Below are 21,196 nucleotides of genomic sequence, written 5' to 3'. Positions count from 1 at the left end.
TGAACTATTTGTCTTTTGTCAACAATTAAGCCGTGTAGGGTGGCTTAATTGTGTAGTATTGTGTTTGCTTTCAATGCCCTGGTTAAGGTAACAAGCAAAAGAGACATACAAAAACAAGTAGATAGCTAAAAAGCTTAAAACTATTCGTTAAAAAAACACAATTGGCTCGAGATGTGAAACAACAATATAATTGATTTAATTCCCTGTATATGTTACTTGCGAATGACGCTCTTCCTGGTCTCTTTGAGCTCTCACCTGGGTCAATAACCATGAACTCGCCTCTAGACAGTGCCGTATTGTTTGGTTGCAAGAAAAAAAAACCCAAAAAAAACATTTGCTCAGGTTTGTGAAGCAGCGATCCAAAGTACAAAACTATGAAGATAACCACCCCCTGATGGAATGCAGCAATGTTGGCAGTTGCGCTAAGGCTCAATAGCCTGGCTCTTTGGTTTTGACTTTGGCAAGCAACAACAGAAAATGCAGACGTTGTGAAACGGGCACCCCATCAGCCCATGGGGCCACTCCCGTGCGCACTCAAATTTGATGATTGCAGCAAAACGGTCCTCGCAATTTTTTTCCAGAACGTAAAATGTGGAATACATTTAAAAACATAGGCACTCAAAGAGAGGAGATACAGATCCGAGGAAAAAAAAATCCCAGAATCCAAATAATTATTTAAGGACATTCAGATATATATTTTTTGTAAAAAAAGGAGACCTTTATATATTCCTATAGAAAGAAAAAATATCCCAACAGTCATTGTGTCGTGGAACTCCGTTAGACAATGCCGAGCCACACTGACGCGACCGACGGATGGATAACAACATCAAAACGTGTAAAGTTACGGTCTTGTCTCTCACCACCCCCATTCAGCCATAGGACGTGAACCCATTCGGCCTCGTGATGAACATCTTCGCTCGTGAAGCCAACGTAGAGCTCTTCTGGTGAATTACAGTGCGAGAGCCGTTCTATCATTCAGCACAATAAATATCTGGCTGCTTGCTGCTCTTCTTTATACGCTAAAGAATGTTCGGCATCTGCGCTGCAAAAGGCTTGGCCATGCAACAACAGTCGCGTTGCTCCTTTATGAGTTCCATTCACTTTGATGCAAAAAAAAAAATTATCATATCACTTAAAGCAACAGCAACAGAGTCTGGGAAGGGGGTTTCAGACTGTTTCATAAATATTAATTATAATATATGTTTTATCCGCTTTATGGCGCTGTATATTATGTTTAGGAACTTAGAAAATTACCGAAGGAATCTTTTTTGTGTGTTATTTATTGTATACTGTTTATAGCTTATATACAAATAACATGCATAACACACCTTTGAAAAATATGCCCTTTGCATATATATATACCATGCATATTTACTGGAAGTATGCAATTTGTCTTGACATGCCATGCTCATGGCTGTGCTTTTATCTGAATTATGGAAATGGATACACAAGCGCTTCAAATAAATATTTCACGTGGTTAATGTATTATTTGGCAAATGTCTATTAGTTGGGCATTACCAAACAGAATATGAATTTAAGTTAGACGCTTTTAGAGGTGAAGGATTTCAGGAAAGGTTTCATACACGTAAAAAAAAAAGTCTCTGGTAATATTTTAATAATTTTAAAACGTTTCTCGCAATGGAACGATATTTACTTTGTTATTTTCTCTGCAATGCCGCTAATGTTTATATTGAGCTTTGTAATAATGTGGTCGATCTGCTTCTCGTCTGCTGTATTCCCAGTTAATATGTACGTACAACCTTTAAAGCCCTTTTCTGAGGTCCCACTCACGGAACAAGGAGACCCAGCCTCAACGAGTGGCGCAAAAAAAAAAAATCCCTTCACGAAAGTTTCCCATCATGGTCAGCACAATTCACATCCGCACTAACGACGATGTTATCTCCTGACGAGAAAGAAGGCAATGTAACGATAATCTTCACCTTCTCGTTGCCCGTATTGCCGACGTAATCTTGCGGGGCGTTGATGATTGGGGCGACGGCGGTGGCGCCGGCGGTGGCGGCAGCGGCGGCGGGCACCATCATCCCGTCGGAACCCCCGGCCCTGGCCCAGCTGGAACCTCTCTGCAGTGTGGGCGAGGTACTTCTGTTGGTGAGCCGCTTCCTGAACGCGCGCTGGATCTTGATGGCCGCCAGCTCCTCCTGCCAGCGCCGGAGTGTGCTCGAGATGGGTGCGAGCGTGCCGTTGCCGGCGGAGCCGCTGTCCATGAAGCGCTCCTCCATCTGCAGGCGCATCGCGTCCATGCCTTCGCCCTCCCCCAGCACGCGCTTAGTGAGCGCGAATAGAACCTCCAGGCAGTGGATGCGATCACCGGCCACGATGGGCAGGTCGAGGGCGGCAATCGCCAGATGGTTGGGCTTGGGCACGCGCAGCGGGTCGTCCAGAGAGTCCAAAAAGACGGAGAGATTTTTGTAGGCTATGAACTGCGTCACCGTGGGGTCGAACTTGCCCCACACCTCGTAGAAGGCCTCGAAGTCGTCCTCGCTCAGGGGCTCGGCGCTCTCCTGCGTGGCGATAGCGAAGTTCTCGAGGATGACGGCGATGTACATGTTGACGACGATGAGGAAGGAGATGATGATGTAGCTGACGTAGAACGCCACGCCGAAAGAGGTGTTGCCACAGTTGCTCTCGACCGACGTGCCCGGGTGCTTGAAGGAGCGGTCGCAGTTGAGCGGGAACGTCGGCGCCAGCAGCCCGTCCCAGCCGGCCGACGTCGTGATCTGGAAGAGGCAAAGCATGGCCCCGCCGAACGTCTCGAAGTTGAACATGTCGTTGATGCCGGCCTTGTGCTGCAGGTATCCGAAGTTGGACATGCCGAAGATGGAGAAGATGTACATGACGAGGAAGAGGAGCAGGCCGATGTTGAAGAGCGCCGGCAGCGACATGAGCAGCGCCAGCAGGAGGGTGCGGATCCCCTGTGCGCCGCGGACCAGACGGAGTACGCGCCCGATCCGGGCGAGCCGAACCACGCGGATGAGCGTGGGCTCAAAGAAAAAATTCTTCATGGTCTCAGCAAGCCCATTCCTGAAAGGGTGACCCCCAACACAAAAAAACACATCGCAGCTGTGTATACGAGATGGCTGGTCGGGAGGCATTCACTCGCTTTCTATCAGCTTCGGTGTGAAACCGGTCCAAAAAAAGGGTGCTGGAAAAGTGAGTTATTAAACGTGTCATGCTTCTATTCAGTGCCCTTCAAAACCTCCAGATTAAAAGTTTAATTGGTGTACACTTTAAAAAAACAGGAAGTTCAACAATTTAACCCCAATTTGTGTTGTTTACCTTGGGGGTGAGTTGATGGTCTAAGCAGATTTTCAACCAAAATTAAAGAGTACAAACTTCCAGATTCTCATTCAGGTGCTGTGCTGTTGCCAGAATTTGTACTCCGTGTTGAAGTGAAATGTTGCTTCATTGGCGCAATTTATACATGACGCAGGGTAAAATATTTGAATGACATTTAATAGTATTATCATCCAAGACGTTGAACAGTTTATTCCAACTGAATCACAATGTAGGACTTGTTGTTTTGATCTTGTGCCAAAGCACGACCAATTCAGGATTCCCACTCCCTTCCTGCCCTCCCCCAACAAATGAATGGCACCTCAAACTTAATTTACATCATCACATTGCTCAGAATGCAAAATGAGACGAGGAAAATGTTAACTACTTTCAAAGAGTCGATGAGCAGGGCACATTAAAACCACAGTGATTCATGTGGTTGTAATGTGACGTAGAAAGAAAATAAATTAAATAATAGAATACGACGTTTCGATTGCAACACAAGCAATCGTCATCAGGTAGAACTAAATTTGAGAGAGAGACAAAACACAGAGACACAAAGACAGACACACAAGCCAAGAGATACAACACAGAGACACACAGAGAGACTTTACCGAAAGAACCACAGAGTAATTCCTGCAGTCACGAAAGCTTCAAATCACAGTGATTCCATTATGTAAACGTTGGTAAGTGGCAGATCACTAAATTGCAAGACGCGGTCTCCACTTGGTGTGGAGTGCACGGTGGTCGGTCGGTACATTAGCACTGACTGGTGATTATGAGGACGATTAGATTATCCTCAAAGCACAAAAGAGACGATGTCAAACACCCAAGGGCTCTTTGAGCCACACAAACAACTCTATAGACAGTCTACTGCCATTTCCGTTGCATTGACATTTTAAAGTGATAACAGCAATAATGTATAGCCTTTTTGTGTTTGCAGTGCGAGTTATTTTGACAATTTCACAACACTCGTCAGACGGCGAGTTTGGGTAGGGTGGCCAGGATCGGTGAACAGGAAATTTGCGCTCAGGCTTTGTATCAGCGATACAGAACTCCATTACAGATAGTGTTACGAAACGGTGACAATTGGAGTCTGCATAACCAAATCGTAATCCATTTCCTTTGTTGGAAAACATATAAGAAGAGCGTTTTAACCACAATCGAATCAATTGCCTTAAATGTAAAGTGCAGTTGTGACGTGTGAAGGAATGCAACAGATGTTTTTGGGGCCTTTTTACGATTGCTCATCACAATTTACAACTGGATGACGTTCCAAAAACAAACTAACGGAAATAGCTCTATCAAAAACACTCGATAGCGTGCGAACATTGAGGTCAACCGTTGCCAATTGTGCAACCTTATAATCTTCCAAATTAATTGGTACACGTCGAGCAATTAAAGAGGAGAGGATATATCATATAAACTGGTTTAATTTACAGATACTGCTGCGCAAATCAATCCCGTTCTCGTGGTCTACATTTCAGTCTTCACCCAAGGCCGACCAAATCAATTTCTCCATCTGAAGGTTTTTTTTATTCCTTGGCAGTGCATTGCAGCGTCTCACAACATTAGCGTCCGATTGTCGTAAATAATACATCGTACACGGGAGAAAAAAAAACTCAAAAGAGGCCAACCATCTCCTCACCCACAAAGGACATGACGATGACGACAATGTCGAAAATGTTCCACGCAAACTTGAAGTAGTATTGTCGCAGGGCGAAGAGCTTGAGCAGGCACTCGGCGCTGAACATCGCGATGAAGATGATGTTGATGTAGTGGAGGGCGTTCTCCATTTCCTTGCTCTGGCTATCGGTCTCGATCATCATGACCAGCATATTAAGGCAAATGAGCGCCATGATGGTCACGTCGAAGGCCTGGGTGCCCACCAGGTCGTAGGCAAGATTTTGTAGCTTATTCTGCACGCCAAATCGACACCACACGAAACGGGAGCATTCATGTTTAAGGATTTGTCCCCGCTGTTCTGTTTTTTTTTAAAATATTATCTCTGTTATAATAAGGAATATTCCTGGTCAATGACCAGATCGGGTGTCACCAATCCAAGTGTAGTTTGAACCCCATTCTGGCGAATACACTAGAAAAAAAAATTAATATTTAAATGATAAACTCTTTTTTGGAAAGAAAAAATAACACAGCTGTCATTACAAATATGTTGACGCATTGAGCGAGTATATCTTTATGCAGAAAGGTGTCGTCGATGCATCCTTGCAAGCGACTGGAGTTCAGTAAATACATCTGCATTCAATAGCTTTCGCAATACTGGAATGTTACCGTAAATGAGCCTCAAATTTAGCGTTGGCGCCTACTAATGAAAGGTAGCAGACCTTCGCAGCCAATAATTACTTGGCCAGCCCTGCCCAGTCTCCGAGAACTATTTGAAAATTACTCATGACGATAAAATCATTCGACAGCTTCTTACACCTATCAAAGTAAATAACTGGAACATTTGTGGGAGCAGTTTGTTTTTATTTGCATTGTTCTGAAGTTTTTTTTTCTCATTGAAATGTAACAGTTTATGGAGAACCATTAACTTTCCTCAGGAGCAGAGTGCAAATCGCATGTCAGAGAAGATACAATGGGCTAAGACACAAGTGATCCTCCTGGTGTCTCAGTTAATCTGTCACTTCACCAGGCAACCAGAGTGCTCTTAAACTGTGCAAGCACACACCGATAGCACACACCGATAGCACACACCGATAGCACACACCTGGCACGGGAAGGCAGCAACAAGCAATAACTGTAAATGAACAGAATATTTTTTTTACATTTGAACATCGCAAACTACTCAAGAACAGTTGTATTTGTCTCAGGTGAGGACCTATTAGATGTGTAGCCCATAGGGATTTGAACCAATATATGCCTCTTCGACTGTGAGATTGAAACTGGGACCCAAACACCCCCTTTTCAGAGAAATGCACAATAATAACATTCACCAAAAGCTTGTGCGTGCTAATGAGAAGCCCACCAACCGTTTCACTGGGTTAAAGAGTGAGATCCAAGGCCCTGGAGACTGGTACTTACATGCGGCCTAGGCACAGGCTTTTGTGGTTTCTTTGAGCGGAGTTTCTTCATTGCACTGTGGAATTTCCTTTGTTCTTCTGTCAAGAATATATCTTCCCCTCCTATGTAATGCATCAACATATATGGCATTCATGTTTAACATTTAACTCTCCTCTCACTGTAATTGACAAACATGTGAATCTGCCTACTGTGATTTTAGTCTAATAAATAACATAACAGAAATATGAACTAATGACTTGTGAAAATAAAATAAAGAATACTGTGTCATTATGTAAATACGGTTGTAAATTGGTCCACTTAAAACTGAAAGTGTGAATGTAATATGGCGGGTTTTAAATAACAAACATGTATTATATGTAATGTTCTGAATTAATAGTGGATTTAATGCTTGGAGTCGTCAATGCAGCTTTTCACATTACTTATAATTCATGGAATTCAGCGGTCGTTAAATATTTCCAGTAACCATAAAAATCCCCAAATCGACCACATGTCTGGTGAGTCTAGCATCCACGCAAAGCAAAACATTAATGTTCAACATATGGAAATGTGAATGTTGATGTTTGTGGAAGAAAACAAGATGCAAGATACCTATCTTTTTCTTTTGCTGGTTGAAGTTATCAATGATGACACCAATGAAAAGGTTGAGGATGAAAAATGCTCCAAAAGTAATGAAGAAAACAAAGAAACCGTAACTGTATTTGTTTTCCTCAAACTTAGGCTGTTCATCGTACTGTGCGAAACGAGACATTGAGATCAAGGTTATAAAATGCTGCACTGCCAGTTACCACATATTAACGAACATATAAATGAACCTTATGGCGGGACCCCGGGGTTCCCATAAGCCCCGGCTCTCGCATAAACATATTATAATGCAAACACAGAATTTGCTCTTTTTCAACAAGGGGTTTGAAGGATGGTGGCAAGTGTTGTCTTGTTAAACTATGACTTTAAAACTGAAAACTACTTACCTGCAGTAGCTCTATTTAAATACACTATCGAAAAACATAATTTACAATCATCGTGTTTCTCAATGTGGATTTGTGAACACACTTTGTAAACAGTACGTGAAATAGTGCGCGTTTTCAATGCGCTGTTCATATTGTAACAAGCGTTTATACCAATGTTACTCTACAGAGTCGTGGGTCATCGCTCCTCTTATCCGCATTCATACGAGCGGTATTCGGGGACTAGGGCTTAACCGCAAAAAAAAAACCTATCTGCACAGATGCATACGGACGAGAGAAGTATTATCAAACAGGAGGAATTAACGGTGCAACACATCTCATCTGTTAAACATCTGCAGGTAATAGGATTGTCATCGATTGATCCTGGCTGCAGACATTGGTAGGTCTCAAATAATAATGAAGATAAGAGAGCAGTTTCACTGTATTATGCATCCCGTGATGACAAATAGGCAGTTTGAGCGGCTTTGGATAAGACTTATGATCCTGCACATAACCGAACACTGAGTGCATTCACTTATTCAGCTCTTCTGCGCATTCGTCCTCGCTGCTGCGCATGGACACGACATGACAACAGAATGATCCGCGCCAGGTGGGTCGCGGCGTTTATGTGCGCGGTGGGACGGAGTCGCCAAAAGTAAATAATTTAATGAAGATTTTGACTTCCGTTTATTCGGGACCCCGGGGTCCCGCCATAAAGTTCAAATACTGAACTACGCGTAAAAAACGTTCACATCGTCAAGGGCTGTTAAGTATCTCCATGAGAATTGCAATGCATGCGTATCAACATGGCCTTTAAATTTCGATTTAAAGCTTTCGTGACTGCAGGGATTCATCTTCTTGGTTCTTTCGGTAAAGTCACGTAGAATTTAAATAATAAAATAATAAAAATAATATTTTATTATGTTTTATTTTATTATTTTATTATTTCAATTCTCCGTGACTTTACCGAAAGAACCAAGAAGAACATGGCCTTTAATATCTTATGAAATATTTTCTCAGGTTGCTATTAGAGATTGGAAGGAACGTGACGAGGAAGCACAGCCATAACGCCAGCTCTACCAAACGTCGTGTGCCGGGTAAGGAAACATTTTCCAGGTCCCTGACATGGGCAGACCCGGTGAAATGAAGCCCTGAAATTAACAAATGTGCATATAAGCATCATCCAGTGATTGGTAAGTGGCTCTGTAGTGAACCAAAGTGTATCACGACTGGTCAGAGAGGCCGTTTCAGGTGCAAACATTGGGGTCAAAAGCTATTTTATTCACAACAGACACAATAATTGTATAAAAAAATGACTTATCTTCTTGGTGGCATCAACTGCAGCAGACATGATGTCTATCCACCCCTTGAAAGTAGCCTACGGATGCAAGAGCAAACACAGAAAGAAACACTCGCACGCACGGTAAGTTGATCAGTCGCTCCCACGCCACCGCAGGTGGGGGCATTTCTCTTCTGTCAGCGCTGCTGTCAATATCCTCAGAAGGTTGGGGAATTGTATCAAAAAGAGAATTAATATTTTAAAGGATGAAAAATGAGGCGATCTCTTTTTTTCCGTACTGTAAGTCGTGCAATTTCACGGGACCCTTTTTCTACGTGTAGGCAGATTTGAAAAATGCGAGTAGCATCTAATGTTCCGCATTATCTCAGAAAATGTACTTGATTTCCATACCACCGGCAGAGCGAGACTTGAGTAAACAACTGCAGTGGATGTTAGGGCTATGATTTAGTGTAGAGCGATGGAGAGGGGAGTGCGTACATGTGCTATCGAACCCTAGGCATGACTGTGGGTGAGGACATTATCACAGAGATGTTTAAGTTGCATGCGTTTCAGCCCCGACCTATGCTAACCCGCCAATGCAAGAACATTGCACGTCGATTTGACCATCTCCAACCCCCACCATGAGGCAGACACATTAACAGACGCGAAGTAAACTATAGAAAATGCACGCTTTCCACAGCAAACACTCCTCACCCACGTGCAAACACTCCTCACCCAGGTGCAAACACTCCTCACCCACGTGCAAACACTCCTCACCCACATGCAAACACTCCTCACCCACGTGCAAACACTCCTCACCCACATGCAAATGCACCCTATGACTCCCCTCACCCATCGCTTTGCTATAGCTGGGCATAAACGAGCAATCATGCCTCCCATTGTAAACACATGCTTTGGTGATTGTACTGCATTGGCAGTCGTGCACAAGCACAAATAACATTTTTTTTTCAATAACTGCCTTAAATGTAAAAAAAGACATGTAATTTGGTGACATTTGCGGCAAAAGTCTTTCAAATTACTTAAAGAGAGTCCAGAGAGAGAGAGAGAGGGAGTAAGAGCAGGCGAATGCAACTGCCAAGCCCCAAGAGTGTAAAGTGTATTTTCCATCTCTTGTCCACTCCATTCTCTGGCCTTGCCATAGCTCAGAAATCGAACTCTACCGTCACCTGGCCATAGGGCATTGCGCAAACCACTGCTGCATTAAATTGGACATTGAGAACGCACACATTGTCACGGGGTGACGTGTGCCACGTGCCCACGACCTCTTAAAAGCGAGCCGCCAATCAGAGGTCGCAAACGGGTTTTGATTCCTTACCCGTACCCGTACTCGACCGCACCAGGGTCGCAAACGGGTACCCGTACCCGTACCCGGCCAGGTACGGGTACCCGTACGCTACCCGTACCCTACCCCCGAAATGAGTGACAAACGGTTACTCACCGGTGACTCACGGCAAACCCGTACCCGTATCCGGCCGCACCAGGGTCGCAAACGGGTACCCGTACCCGTACCCGGCCGTATCGGGTACCCGGTTGCGACCTCTGCCGCCAATACAAGCCGGCCCACACTGAGTGGTGCAAGCCAGCTTCAAAGTGAGCTACATGGGGGGGGCACCGCACACATTCGCCCACGCCACACTCGCCACAACAGCCGCGCTGCCTCATGGGCGTCAATTAGAAAGGGAGGCGCGTGAGCAGCGTCATTTATCCGAGGTCAATTTGAGCTCCAGTGCTGTTTAAACATATAAATATTTGCCGAGGGTAGCACAACTTAACCACGAGAATACGTTAACCCCTTGTTTTGTTTAAAAACAAACAAACAGTGCGATCACTTCCTTCCAGCTGCAAAGGGAGGGAAGGGCAGAGCTCTTGAAGCATTTGGATAAGGAACGACCAAATGCTGGAACGTTCCAGAAACAGCGCGGCACACCTCAGGGTCTGCTTTTCCAATTGTTGTGTAAATGCTGAACAAGACATGCACGAATAGAAAAAGTGATCATATATATACATGAATGAAGAAACACATTTTGTGCATAATGCATGAACTTACAACTTGCAGCAAGGCCAGGTACCCCGTGGCCACGTTGTCGAAATTAACGGGCATGTTAACCCAATCCTGCGAGGCATTCACGTCGCATTCATTCTTGTTTCTGACGACCGAGCTGCTACAGATCTTCATGTCGGTCTTGTTGACGCACTTGTAGAATTTCCCCTTGAAGAGGTCGACGCCCATGATGCTGAAGATGAGCCAGAAGATGAGGCACACGAGGAGGACGTTGACGATAGACGGGAATGCCCCGATCAGCGCGTTCACCACGACCTAAATTCGCGCGCGCGCCCAGCGGCAACGCCAGGAGGGAAGAGGAGCAAGCTGAGTGGCAGGTGGCAGGTGAGAAGGCTCCATTCTCTCCCGCTCTCTAACCCCTCCAGGGAAATGGTTAACTTTTCTCTGCACAATAAACCCCGCCATCCACACCTGGGCCTGCCACGGCAGAATGCGTCAAACAGCGGCGCAGGTGCGGGTGTTAATTGTGGAGCGTACCGCACTCTTTTCGGTCGGCGGTATGAACTTGGGCGATGATTTTTTTTTGCGAATGGCTTCGAATGTAAATATTAACGGGAAATTTCATAGCAAATTTCACCCCTGAGCTGTTATTTGTTGGCGTAAAAATGTCAAGCTAAAATGTTTTCTGTATTAACCCGGGTGAGAACTCAAGACACAAGCTCACCAAAAGCAAAAAAAAAGTTACAACAATGAATCGAAACAATTCGAATGCAAAATCAACAAAATAGAAATAAAAAAACTACCATACAAAGCATCAATATTATTTTCCTGTAACAAATGGTGGCTATGATACATTACTTTAAACACCGTTAAAATTGTTTATTAGGTCAAATGAAGATTTGGATGATTTTGGCACGAGTATGTAATTAGTACCACCTGGTTTAGCTACAGCACCATTTTCTGCATCTCCAGCAGCACGTGGCATGAATTCATCAGGGAACTGTCAGTACTAACCCAGGTAAAATGTAGCCGCTCACTTTTGGACGATAAGCATCATTTGTACACAGTATGTAAAAAAAAACATTTTAAGGGACTTTAATACATAAAGAAAAAAAATACGCTATCCAGTGATGCAAATCTGACGTTTGTGTGCACACAGCATACCCTCATGCCCTCAAATCTTGATAAGGCTCTGAGTGGTCTGAGAGCCCGGACGGTCCTCAGAGCTTTGATGGCACTGAGCTCATCGTACTTGAGCAACGTGGCAACGAGCGATGTTACGGACACCTGCGCACGACGGGAAAGCGTGTTCAGCCGCGAACGAACATCACCGAAGGGTCGATTTCAGAGTGCCCCGATTTTATGGCTGCCACAACAATTGCACGGGCATTAATTGTCCGCAAAAATCCGCTCCGCTGCAGAGAAAAACATTAATTAGGTCATGGGATGTACATGTCCGGTAAATGCTTCCTGCATATTTTCACTTACTTCCACTGTGCCTTCAAGGTGGCATACTGGCACAGTGGTGGCTTTACAGCAAGAAGGATCTGCGTTCGAATCCTGACTTGGGTACCTTTCTGTGTAAAGTTTGTATGTTCTCCCCTTGTCCTGCATGGGTTTCCTCTGGCTTCTCTTGTTTCCTCCCATAGCTAAAGCATCGATGTAATTGGTGTTGGACAAACATCCCCCAATGCTGTACCGTCTTAAGAATATTTGTATTCGGTGTGGATTTCTTGGGTAAATAAGTACTGTAATCATTTAAGGAAATTGGCAAGCACGTTCACATAGCCATATACGTACTTAGTGTTTGAAAGAACTCCATGCAAATCCAAAGGAAATCAAGAGAAGAATTACTGTTCCATAACACAATTCAATTTACACACAGGTGAACTGACTGATTTCGCAACGTTCAATTTTCTTCTTTGGTTCTTTCGGTAAAGTCACGTACCAAAGAATAATTCCTGCAGTCACGAAAGCTCCAAAATTAAGGTTCAATTTTCTCGTTTCAGCTCGCCGCATCAGTCACTGGGTTGCCATTGGGGTAGTAGCAGAATGATGTCAACTTATTTTCGTGAAAATGTCTTGCTTTTATGCCGATAAATCGTGTAAGTTATCAAATTCCATCGTGGAATTGTTTCCATCCTGGCACCCTGGGCTGTAATTTAGGCATCGTGTACCCTCCTTCAACGGAGGAGAAAAAACAAAGCGACGCAAACTCTCTCCTGAAGCCGTCTCGCCGCGAGCGGACCTCGGCATTGGCGTCTAGCCCTGAACGTGTCGCCGTGCACATGAAACAGAATCTCACCTTGATAGTGCCGCGTGCTCTCTGTGCAACATCCCGAAACAAGTGTGCATTCAGAATACGTACTCTTTGGTTTTTTTCGGTAAAGTCACGTAGGTAGAAAAAATAATAGATCACGACGTTTCGAACGCCACACAAGCAATCGTCCTCAGGTGGGATACGCTTTTCATTGATGTAGTGTAACAGGAGCATGGCCGAGTGTAAACCTTCTGTATTTTAATTAAATTGACAACTTGTTTTGACTTAAAACCTCATTGTGTGCATCCTGGATGCTCTTATTCCATGTATTTTAAAGGACACGTACATTTGTATCCGTCCGTTGCAAACGTTTAAATTGTACAGACCTTTATCAGTCCATTACTGGATGAAGGCATATTTTTCCAGGGGGGTTTGTTTGACTTTACTTTACCACGCTGGCCAGAGAAAGGCTGGTGAACGGTAGGATGCAGGGTGGGGGGTCCAGTGATTGGTCGTCACTGACGTTAGCCGCGGCTCAAAATCAAACTCAGGTGGCTGAGTTTATTCGAGCAGCACGTGACCAACTGCACCACTTTATTTAAGAAATACAGCAATTGAAAAAAGCTGGTGAGCAGCAAGAAGATAAACAATACAGTGCTAGGAGGGGGGGTGGGAGGGGTTGGGGGCTGGTGGGGATAGCAGCAAGCACGTACCCCTACGATTAAGAAGTCGAGCCAGCACCACATGTTGGTGAAGTATTTCTGCAATCCGTACGCCAGCCACTTGAGCAGCATCTCCAGGATGAACACGTAGGTGAACACCTTGTCGGCATATTCGAGCACTATCTGTATCGTCTTCCTCTTAGCGATGTAGACATCTTCAAACGCCTACACAGGTCACAACAACAACAACAACAACAACCGCCATTCGCCACTAAGTGGCGGTGACGTCACCACGACGCTTGTGCCAGGCCAAGTGCACCTTGAGGCCACGTGAAGTGTCGAACGCCCGCTGGCAGGAGGTCACGGGGCAGACCCAGGTGCCACGGGTCGACTGACCGAGATGATCGAGGTCACGCACACACACATACACAAATATCTCGCATATAGCCTTCAACAGACTGTTCTGGCAAGTGTTGTTAACGAACACCTACGAAGGAAGATACGGCCTAATTTATGTAAAATGTTATTTAACCCTTTCCACAAAAAGGCCTGCGTAATCACCAGGAGATAAAGGCTCTGCCAAAAGTGTCAAAATCATAGCCAAAATAGCTGCACAAGTCAGACCACAAATGTTGTACTCTTCAAACAGCTTCTCATCTTCCAAATACCACAAGCCACCTAATTAAACACAAGCAGGGCGAGAGACCAGCCAAAAGGATTGGTACTGGCATGAACGTCAATTGGCATGAATCTTGAAGTGTGCTTCCAACTGGCACGGGTACTCACCAAGACGCCGCTGCTTAGCAGGATCATGAAGATGATGAACGTCTCAAACCAGTTATGCTCCACGATGATGAAGCAGGCCTTGCGTAGGGTGGACCAGAACATGCCCACTTCACTCGCTTCGCCAGAGGCACAGCAGGGAGAACGAGCTACGCACCCTGAGCAGAACAGTGCCGTGGCAAAAACTCACTCACGTACAAAAAGGAGGGAGGTGACTGAGAGTTCAGGACACTTAGATCCTGGGTTCTAATTCAGGTTTCAAGTTGAAATTTTGCCTAATTAGTGAGAAACCCTAAAAATTACGGTGGTTTCAAAAAAGAAATTGGCGCAGTCTTCAGTTTTGACCTTAGCCCTCCGCACTTGAGAATCTGGTCTTAATCATGGGTGGCTGCCTGGATTCAAACCCAGGACCTCAGCGATACCACCTCAGTGCTCTGACCCTCAAGCCACCAAACCACCTCCCACCAAAACCACTTGTATATGTAATGCTTTGCATTATATCTTTGCTTTGTATTATATCCATAAAAAACGAATTTAACAGCTCTTGAGGAGCATTTACGGGTAATAATACATATAATCGATTTCCATTCATCTTTTATACTTTAATAATAAAATGGTTTGCCTTATTGGCCTCCTGCACTTACACAGCATCATTTATTTAAGCAAGCAAACTGTGGAATGGTTTCAACCTTCTGGGTATCATCAGAAGAGGCAGGCTTGTTGAGGAAATACTGCAATTTTGCCAACCCTACCTATTTTAATGGTAGGCTGCCAAGTTTTAAACTCTTTTCATCATAAACCGATTACATCTTATTTTCCTTTCTCAAGATATTTCTATCGCAGGTTGATTGGCTTTGAAAATCAATAAGCATTAGAAGGGGATAATAAACTATAAAAAAAGTTTTTATTTGATTTAACTATAAACTATTTTATTTTACCAGGTAAGGCCCACTGAGCTATGAAACCTGGCCACAAATGATAGCCCAATAAAGTGGCTTATCACATAAAAATGTATAGCAACCATCTTAACGTGGAGGAAATCAACCAGAGGACCCGGAGAAAAATCCACGCGACCACGGGGAGAACATGCGAGGTAGTTAACATCTCGCCACCGCGGCCGTCCTAAACATCGGCAAGCCTGCCGCTTACATCGCTGCAGTTGGAAAGTTGCTACTGCTGTCATTCCACCACTTCAGGTGTCCACCAGACACAAGGGAATCATGATTCTTACACTGTGGGAAGCAATCATCCAGTCTGTCCTTTTCCTTCTCTTGCTGCTGCTGCTGTTCGGATGGCTCCTTCTCAACTTTCTCATGATTCCTTGCACAGTCCGCAAAGTCAGGCTCTTCGCAATCATACTTACACTCCTGAATCTGCACGTATGGATAAGACACATATTGTACGGTTATTATGGCCCTCCCTATGAAAGATAATATGCTGATGATGGTGGAAGTGTTTTCCAAGGGTAAACAACATATATTATTTCTTCACGCTCTAACAGCAACAGGAGGAAGCAAAGGAAAATGTACAGAAAAGGAAAAAGCAGATGAGCAGGAAGAAGAGAAGAACATAAATCCATGCAGTAGTAGAGGAAGATGCAAACCAAGATCAGGAAGAAGAACTGAAAGAAGGCGATGAAGTAGTAATTAAACTAAACTATAAACTAGTTTTTATTTTACCAGGTAACGCCCACTAAACTGTATAGCTTTTTTTTCAGAAGTGACAATGGCCACAAATGATAGCTAACCGAAGTGGCTTATCGTGTGGAAATGTATGGCAGCCAAATACTCTAAACGCATGACGTTGATTCTAAATGTGGAGAGGAAAACCGGAGGACCCAGAGAAAAATCCAAGCGACCACGGGGAGAACATGCAAACTCCTAATATGCAGGCGTCAAGGTTGGGATCTAACCCACGGCTTCCTGCATACCAGGTGAGGCAGTTAACATCTCGCCACCGCGATGGGATCTTATTTAGGGTGGTGACACGGGTCACTGGTAGCACATTCGTCACTTGTTTCAGAGACCTGCGGTTTGGTCTGGCAGGTCGCACTGGTTATTACTGTGTGTATTAAATAAATAATACGTGCCATCTGCTTCCCAGTGGACAATGACGATCCCGTGATGTTATTCGAAAATGAGTCGGCCGTCGTGCACTGACGTCACTGTCCATATTTGCGAAATTTTGAAAATTGCAGCACAAATTACTCAACTGGGGTTAACACACGTAGCAACTGGGGTTGACACACGTAGCAAACCACCGACCGTGGAACTATCCGCAGGCTGCTGTTTTGATCACAAACGCCAAATGTGCTGGATCATTGACGTGAGTAGTACAGAAATAAGAACATGAATAAGTGTCAGAAGAAGCAAAAAAGAAGATTCCGAAAACTGTACGAAGAACTGGAAGGATCACAAGAAGACAAAACATTCTCCCAGCCCACACCCGGTTCCTCCCTTACCCTCCTTTCCCCTGTCCCTTTAATTTTCCCAGTATGTTAGTCATCTTTCGCCTTACCCTTTTCCCCTCCCCATATAAGCTTTCATATCCCCCGCTCGTGGCCCCCACCTGGGTGGGGCAATGAGCCGAGCTTTTTGCCGAACTCGTGCTGCTGTTCGCGGAACTTTCTTACAGAAGAACAAGAAGATAAATTTCGATTTAAAGCTTTCGTGACTGCAGGGATTCATCTTCTTGGTTCTTTCGGTAAAGTCACGTAGAAGGGAAGTAATAAAAAAATAATTATTTTATTTTATTATGTTTTATTTTTATTATTTTATTACTTGCCTTCTACGTGACTTTACCGAAAGAACCAAGAAAACAAGAAGATAGCCGTACCTCAATCATCTCGTGCTCCGTCTCGGGCATGGCGAGCGTCACGTGCTCGGCTGAGCAGCGCACTCTGCAGTTGCCGCCACCGCTGCCATGAGCCGGGCGCATGCACGAGCGTCGGGCCACCGCCACCGCGCAGGGCTGACCCACGCCCCGTACTGGCGTCGCGCAGGCGCCCGCCCTGCACCCGTTGGCGACGCTGTCCGGGCCGCCGGCGTCCTCCCTCGTCGTCTTGGCCAACTTGCAGAAGAAGGCGGTGAGCGTGGCCCTCGTGAAGGCCGCCGCCCTCCGGATGCGGTCGATGGCCAGGTGCATGTTGGATGCATCGGGCTCATCCTCCGATGCCGCGAACTTATCCGCGCTGAAGGAGCTCAACAACAGGGCCAGGAAGAGGTTGAGCACCTGAAAGGAATGAAACGAAAAATTACTTAACAATAAGTACATTTGAAGAGAAAAGTGGAACCAATGGCAAGCGCACGTTTACGCTTGAATGGGAAAAAAAACACCTTGGGCATTATTGTTATATAACTGTCCTTGTTGCATCACAGGACCGTGAGAGATGGTGACGCATTGGAGTGGCCTACATCCTGTAGTGGATTGACTATGACTAATGATAGTAGCTTTTATATCAGCACAGCACAGCTTACAGTTACAAATGCGTCACAGGCATAATACTCGGAACAAATATACCGATCGAAGATGAGAATGGCCCAGCTAGTTGCCTTCACCACCTCATCATAGAAGCTGATTTCAAGCGTCAACAGAAAACTGGCACAGCAATGATTGATCTCTCTGCTGCCTATGGCACTGATTGGCGTCATGGCTTGCTTTTGAAATTGGTCAAAATCACGAGATGCCATTCTACTGTATACCTCATCAGCCAACGTACTGTCAGGGTACATCTTGCTGGTAAACACAGCCAAAAGATTATTACAAAATTGGTTCGGTACTATCACTGTCACTATTAAACATGTATATACGTGACCTGGCGTGTACGTCATGTCGCAAGTTCATACATCCAGATGACATAGCCCTTGCTGCAAAGTGCACAAATCTCGAGGACATTACCAATATTCTAAGAGTCGATGTCATTTTCATGGAGGCATATTTCCGCCACGGGAGACTCCAACAAAATCCTTAAAAAAACGACCACAAGCACTTTCCACTTGGACAATCATGCAACAGATGCCACCCTTGATGTGTCCTTCTGTGGTAGCACAGTACGCTGTGACCCCACTCCAATATATCTAGGGATTATAATGGATGGAAGCCAAACCTTCAAGCCCGGCGATTTGTGAAAAGACCAAATAAACAATAGCGTTGCTGCAGAAACTGCTACAGTTCGTCAGTCGGCCTCGCAGAAGCGACCTGGGGAGCCTCACAGCTGATGTGCTGCGAGCATGCCGTCCTCTCACTGGTCTCCTCAGTGGCAGGGGTCACTGTGCTCAAGCGTGGTCCGGGAACTCGTACACAAAACTGGTACGCCCACAATGAAATAACGCGATGCGCACCATAACCAGAACACTGATACAGATACCAATCCCCCTGGCTCTCGGTACTGACTACTATTCTGCCACCAAATACCCGTGGAGACATCGTGCAAACCGCAAGGGAGTTGACACGTTTCATTGCTAACGATAACCACGCGACCCATCATCAACCAAGACCTCAACAGTGTCCCTCGCTGCCAACTCAAGTCCCGGTCCACCTTCTGGATCGTGCTGCTGTCACCATCCTGGAATCTCTCCCAGATCGAGAAGAATGCTGGCGAACAGAGTGGACCCGTGCAACCTAAACGCCTCATTCGAGATCCAAACATCATCGCACCTCCTGGCTTTGACATTCCTCCTCTTTGACGATGCTGTGACCATTAAGCGCATCAGAACACCAGCAGTTAGCTGTGCACCACGTCTCCTTCATGAATGGAAAATTAAAGATAAATCACAGTAGTGTAATTGTGGCCATGCAACCCAAACTATGGACCACGTGGTAAACCACCGTGGTCTGTGATCCTTAAAAAGAGGAGGAAGAGCGAAACTACACAAACTCCTCAACTATATTGCCACACCAATAATAGAATTCGTTCATCGACTCACCAGGGTCGGGTGGCAGAGGTGTTGGTTCTAAATGAGTGAATTATTCCACAACTACTGTAGTTAACACAGCAGCACGTACATGTGACGTTTTTGGGGATGCTGCTGCATTTGCAGTGGTGCACAAGCACAAATCACAACAACAAAAAATCAACACATTTCGCAATAACACTGTGGCCTAAAAAGAAAAAATGCATAGAGGTTGATGTTTTAGGCAATGGCACTTATTCATAGCACATTGACAAGCTATGTCAGTCAGTTGATTTATGGTAAGGCCCATCTAAGCCAAAAAGCTAATTTTCCACGGCAATCCGGGCAAAAGGCTGAGTACGTTACATGGAAGGACCATGGTCTGAAACGTCACCTATTACATATTTTCCCTTTTTAGGCCACGAACACGTCGGTCGGGGCACAGGGGTCTGCTCGCTCACCACCAGGTTGCCAATGATGAGCACCGCCATGAAGATGATGATGCAGCGAGGCTTTCCGTCCAGCTGCATGCATATCCACATGTTCTCAATCCATTCTCCGCACAGGATGCGGAAGACGATCATGAAGGAGTGTAAGAAATCGCACATGTGCCAACGCAGCGGCAACATATCATCGGGCAGCAAGCTCCAATTTTCTTTGGCGTAGCTATTTTTAAAGAGCTGCATGCCCACCACTGCGAAGATGAAAATGATGACCACGAGGATGATCGTCAGGTTGGCAAGGGCTCCCACCGAGTTCCCGATTATCTTAAGCAGCGAGTACATGGTGCCCCAGGACTTGGCCAGTTTAATCACTCGCAGCTGCAACACAAAACAAATAATTGCTACATTAACAACAACAACAATGCCAGTGATTGAAACTGAGTATGGGTGTGTCACAAATCTCCTGTTTAGAGGCTTCAGCCATTGGTGGAAATGTCACGTTCCTTTGGTGGGGTTGAGTTTTTCCATAAGGGAAATGGAGTTGACTTTCATGCAAATTGGTACATATTTTAGCCACCACAAAGAGATAAGACTACGTCTACCCCCCCCCCCCCCACAAACCCCAGCCAGGAATTGAGCTCACAGCCGCCATGCACTCTATTCTACCTCTGAGCCAGCCAGTCAAATAATCACAACGACATAATACACCAATATCAATAACATAGACTCAACGCAACTGAAATTCAATGCGGACAGAATGGCCATTGCCTACAACGTATCCTATTGCATGATGTTTCCTCTTTTAGGGAAGCATTATTGTCAAATGTGTTTAGTTATTTTTTGTCATTTGCGCTTGTGTGCAACCCTGCCAAATGCAGTATCACGATTTTTGTTGCTCGATGACAACAGACAATTCAGCATAAGGAGAAGACGGAGGATGGGAGATTGATGGAAAAGTTAATTTCAACCTGTAGACAGGGTCCGCCCAACCAATTCTCGTAAATCAATTGGGGACAGACATTATTGGGCGGTCTAATGCAGATAATGCTTTTAGGTGCAGTCACGCGAGAGCACTGCAGTTATGATAACTTCCATTTGTGGTATTGGCTTGCCGCTTGCGGTTACAAATCCTCTGCTGAACAATTTGCAGCACCGAGTACGAAATGCCATCTGTTGGCAGAATATTACAGCTAAACACTTACATGCATTTTAAGTTGAATCAACGGGTTAATAAATAATCATTTATTGAATTTGCGTTTCATTGTAAAGGAAAACACAGACGTTTGGTGAGTGTTTATACTAAAACCGCACTTGCGCAGTAAACCTGAGTTGTAAAAAAAGTAGACTGGAAATCGACATCGAAGACCCAATGCTGACAATGAATAAGGGAATTGGATAAGCAGACAATGATTGATATACATTTCAAGTCTAGTTCGGCCGCTGAACATGATTATATTTTGCTTGAGGGGAATATATATATAAAACAATTCAAACCCAGTTCGCAGCTCTGCGTGTCTGTTGGCAGCATTAACAGATGGCGACGAACTATCATCGCGGATACACATTCCCGTCCT

At 44.9% G+C, this 21,196-nt stretch overlaps 1 protein-coding gene across 1 annotated transcript; it reads right to left on the bottom strand.

Annotated features, from left to right (window-relative positions):
* Nucleotides 1-1,841: 1,841 nt before the first annotated feature.
* Nucleotides 1,842-20,021, bottom strand: LOC121851992 (sodium channel protein type 8 subunit alpha-like). The gene is made up of 13 exons (XM_042346063.1): nt 19,641-20,021; nt 17,123-17,518; nt 15,519-15,660; nt 14,291-14,445; nt 13,556-13,729; nt 11,747-11,869; nt 10,628-10,897; nt 8,602-8,658; nt 6,925-7,063; nt 6,337-6,437; nt 4,947-5,213; nt 3,941-3,945; nt 1,842-3,042 (listed from the first exon to the last, which is right to left on the bottom strand). The coding sequence occupies exons 1-13, from the start codon at nt 19,962-19,964 to the stop codon at nt 1,842-1,844; spliced, it is 3,354 nt and encodes a 1,117-aa protein (XP_042201997.1). The 5' UTR covers nt 19,965-20,021.
* Nucleotides 20,022-21,196: the final 1,175 nt, after the last annotated feature.

Source organism: Callorhinchus milii, unplaced genomic scaffold (genome assembly GCF_018977255.1).
Source record: "Callorhinchus milii isolate IMCB2004 unplaced genomic scaffold, IMCB_Cmil_1.0 Scaffold290, whole genome shotgun sequence".
NCBI classification, from domain to species: Eukaryota; Metazoa; Chordata; class Chondrichthyes; order Chimaeriformes; family Callorhinchidae; genus Callorhinchus; species Callorhinchus milii.
Note: the sequence above shows the minus strand (reverse complement) of the source record. Positions and strands in the feature narration are given on the sequence as shown.

Bases quoted from the DNA above. Each gene is read 5' to 3' on its own strand.
- LOC121851992 (XM_042346063.1), bottom strand. From the start codon at position 19,964: ATGTACTCGCTGCTTAAGATAATCGGGAACTCGGTGGGAGCCCTTGCC. The intron at 13,730-14,290 runs GTGAGTACCCGT...TGACCTGTGTAG, and splicing joins TGCTAAGCAGCGGCGTCTTG to GCGTTTGAAGATGTCTACAT. The intron at 7,064-8,601 runs ATAAGTCATTTT...TTCGCACAGTAC, and splicing joins CAGTTGATGCCACCAAGAAG to GATGAACAGCCTAAGTTTGA.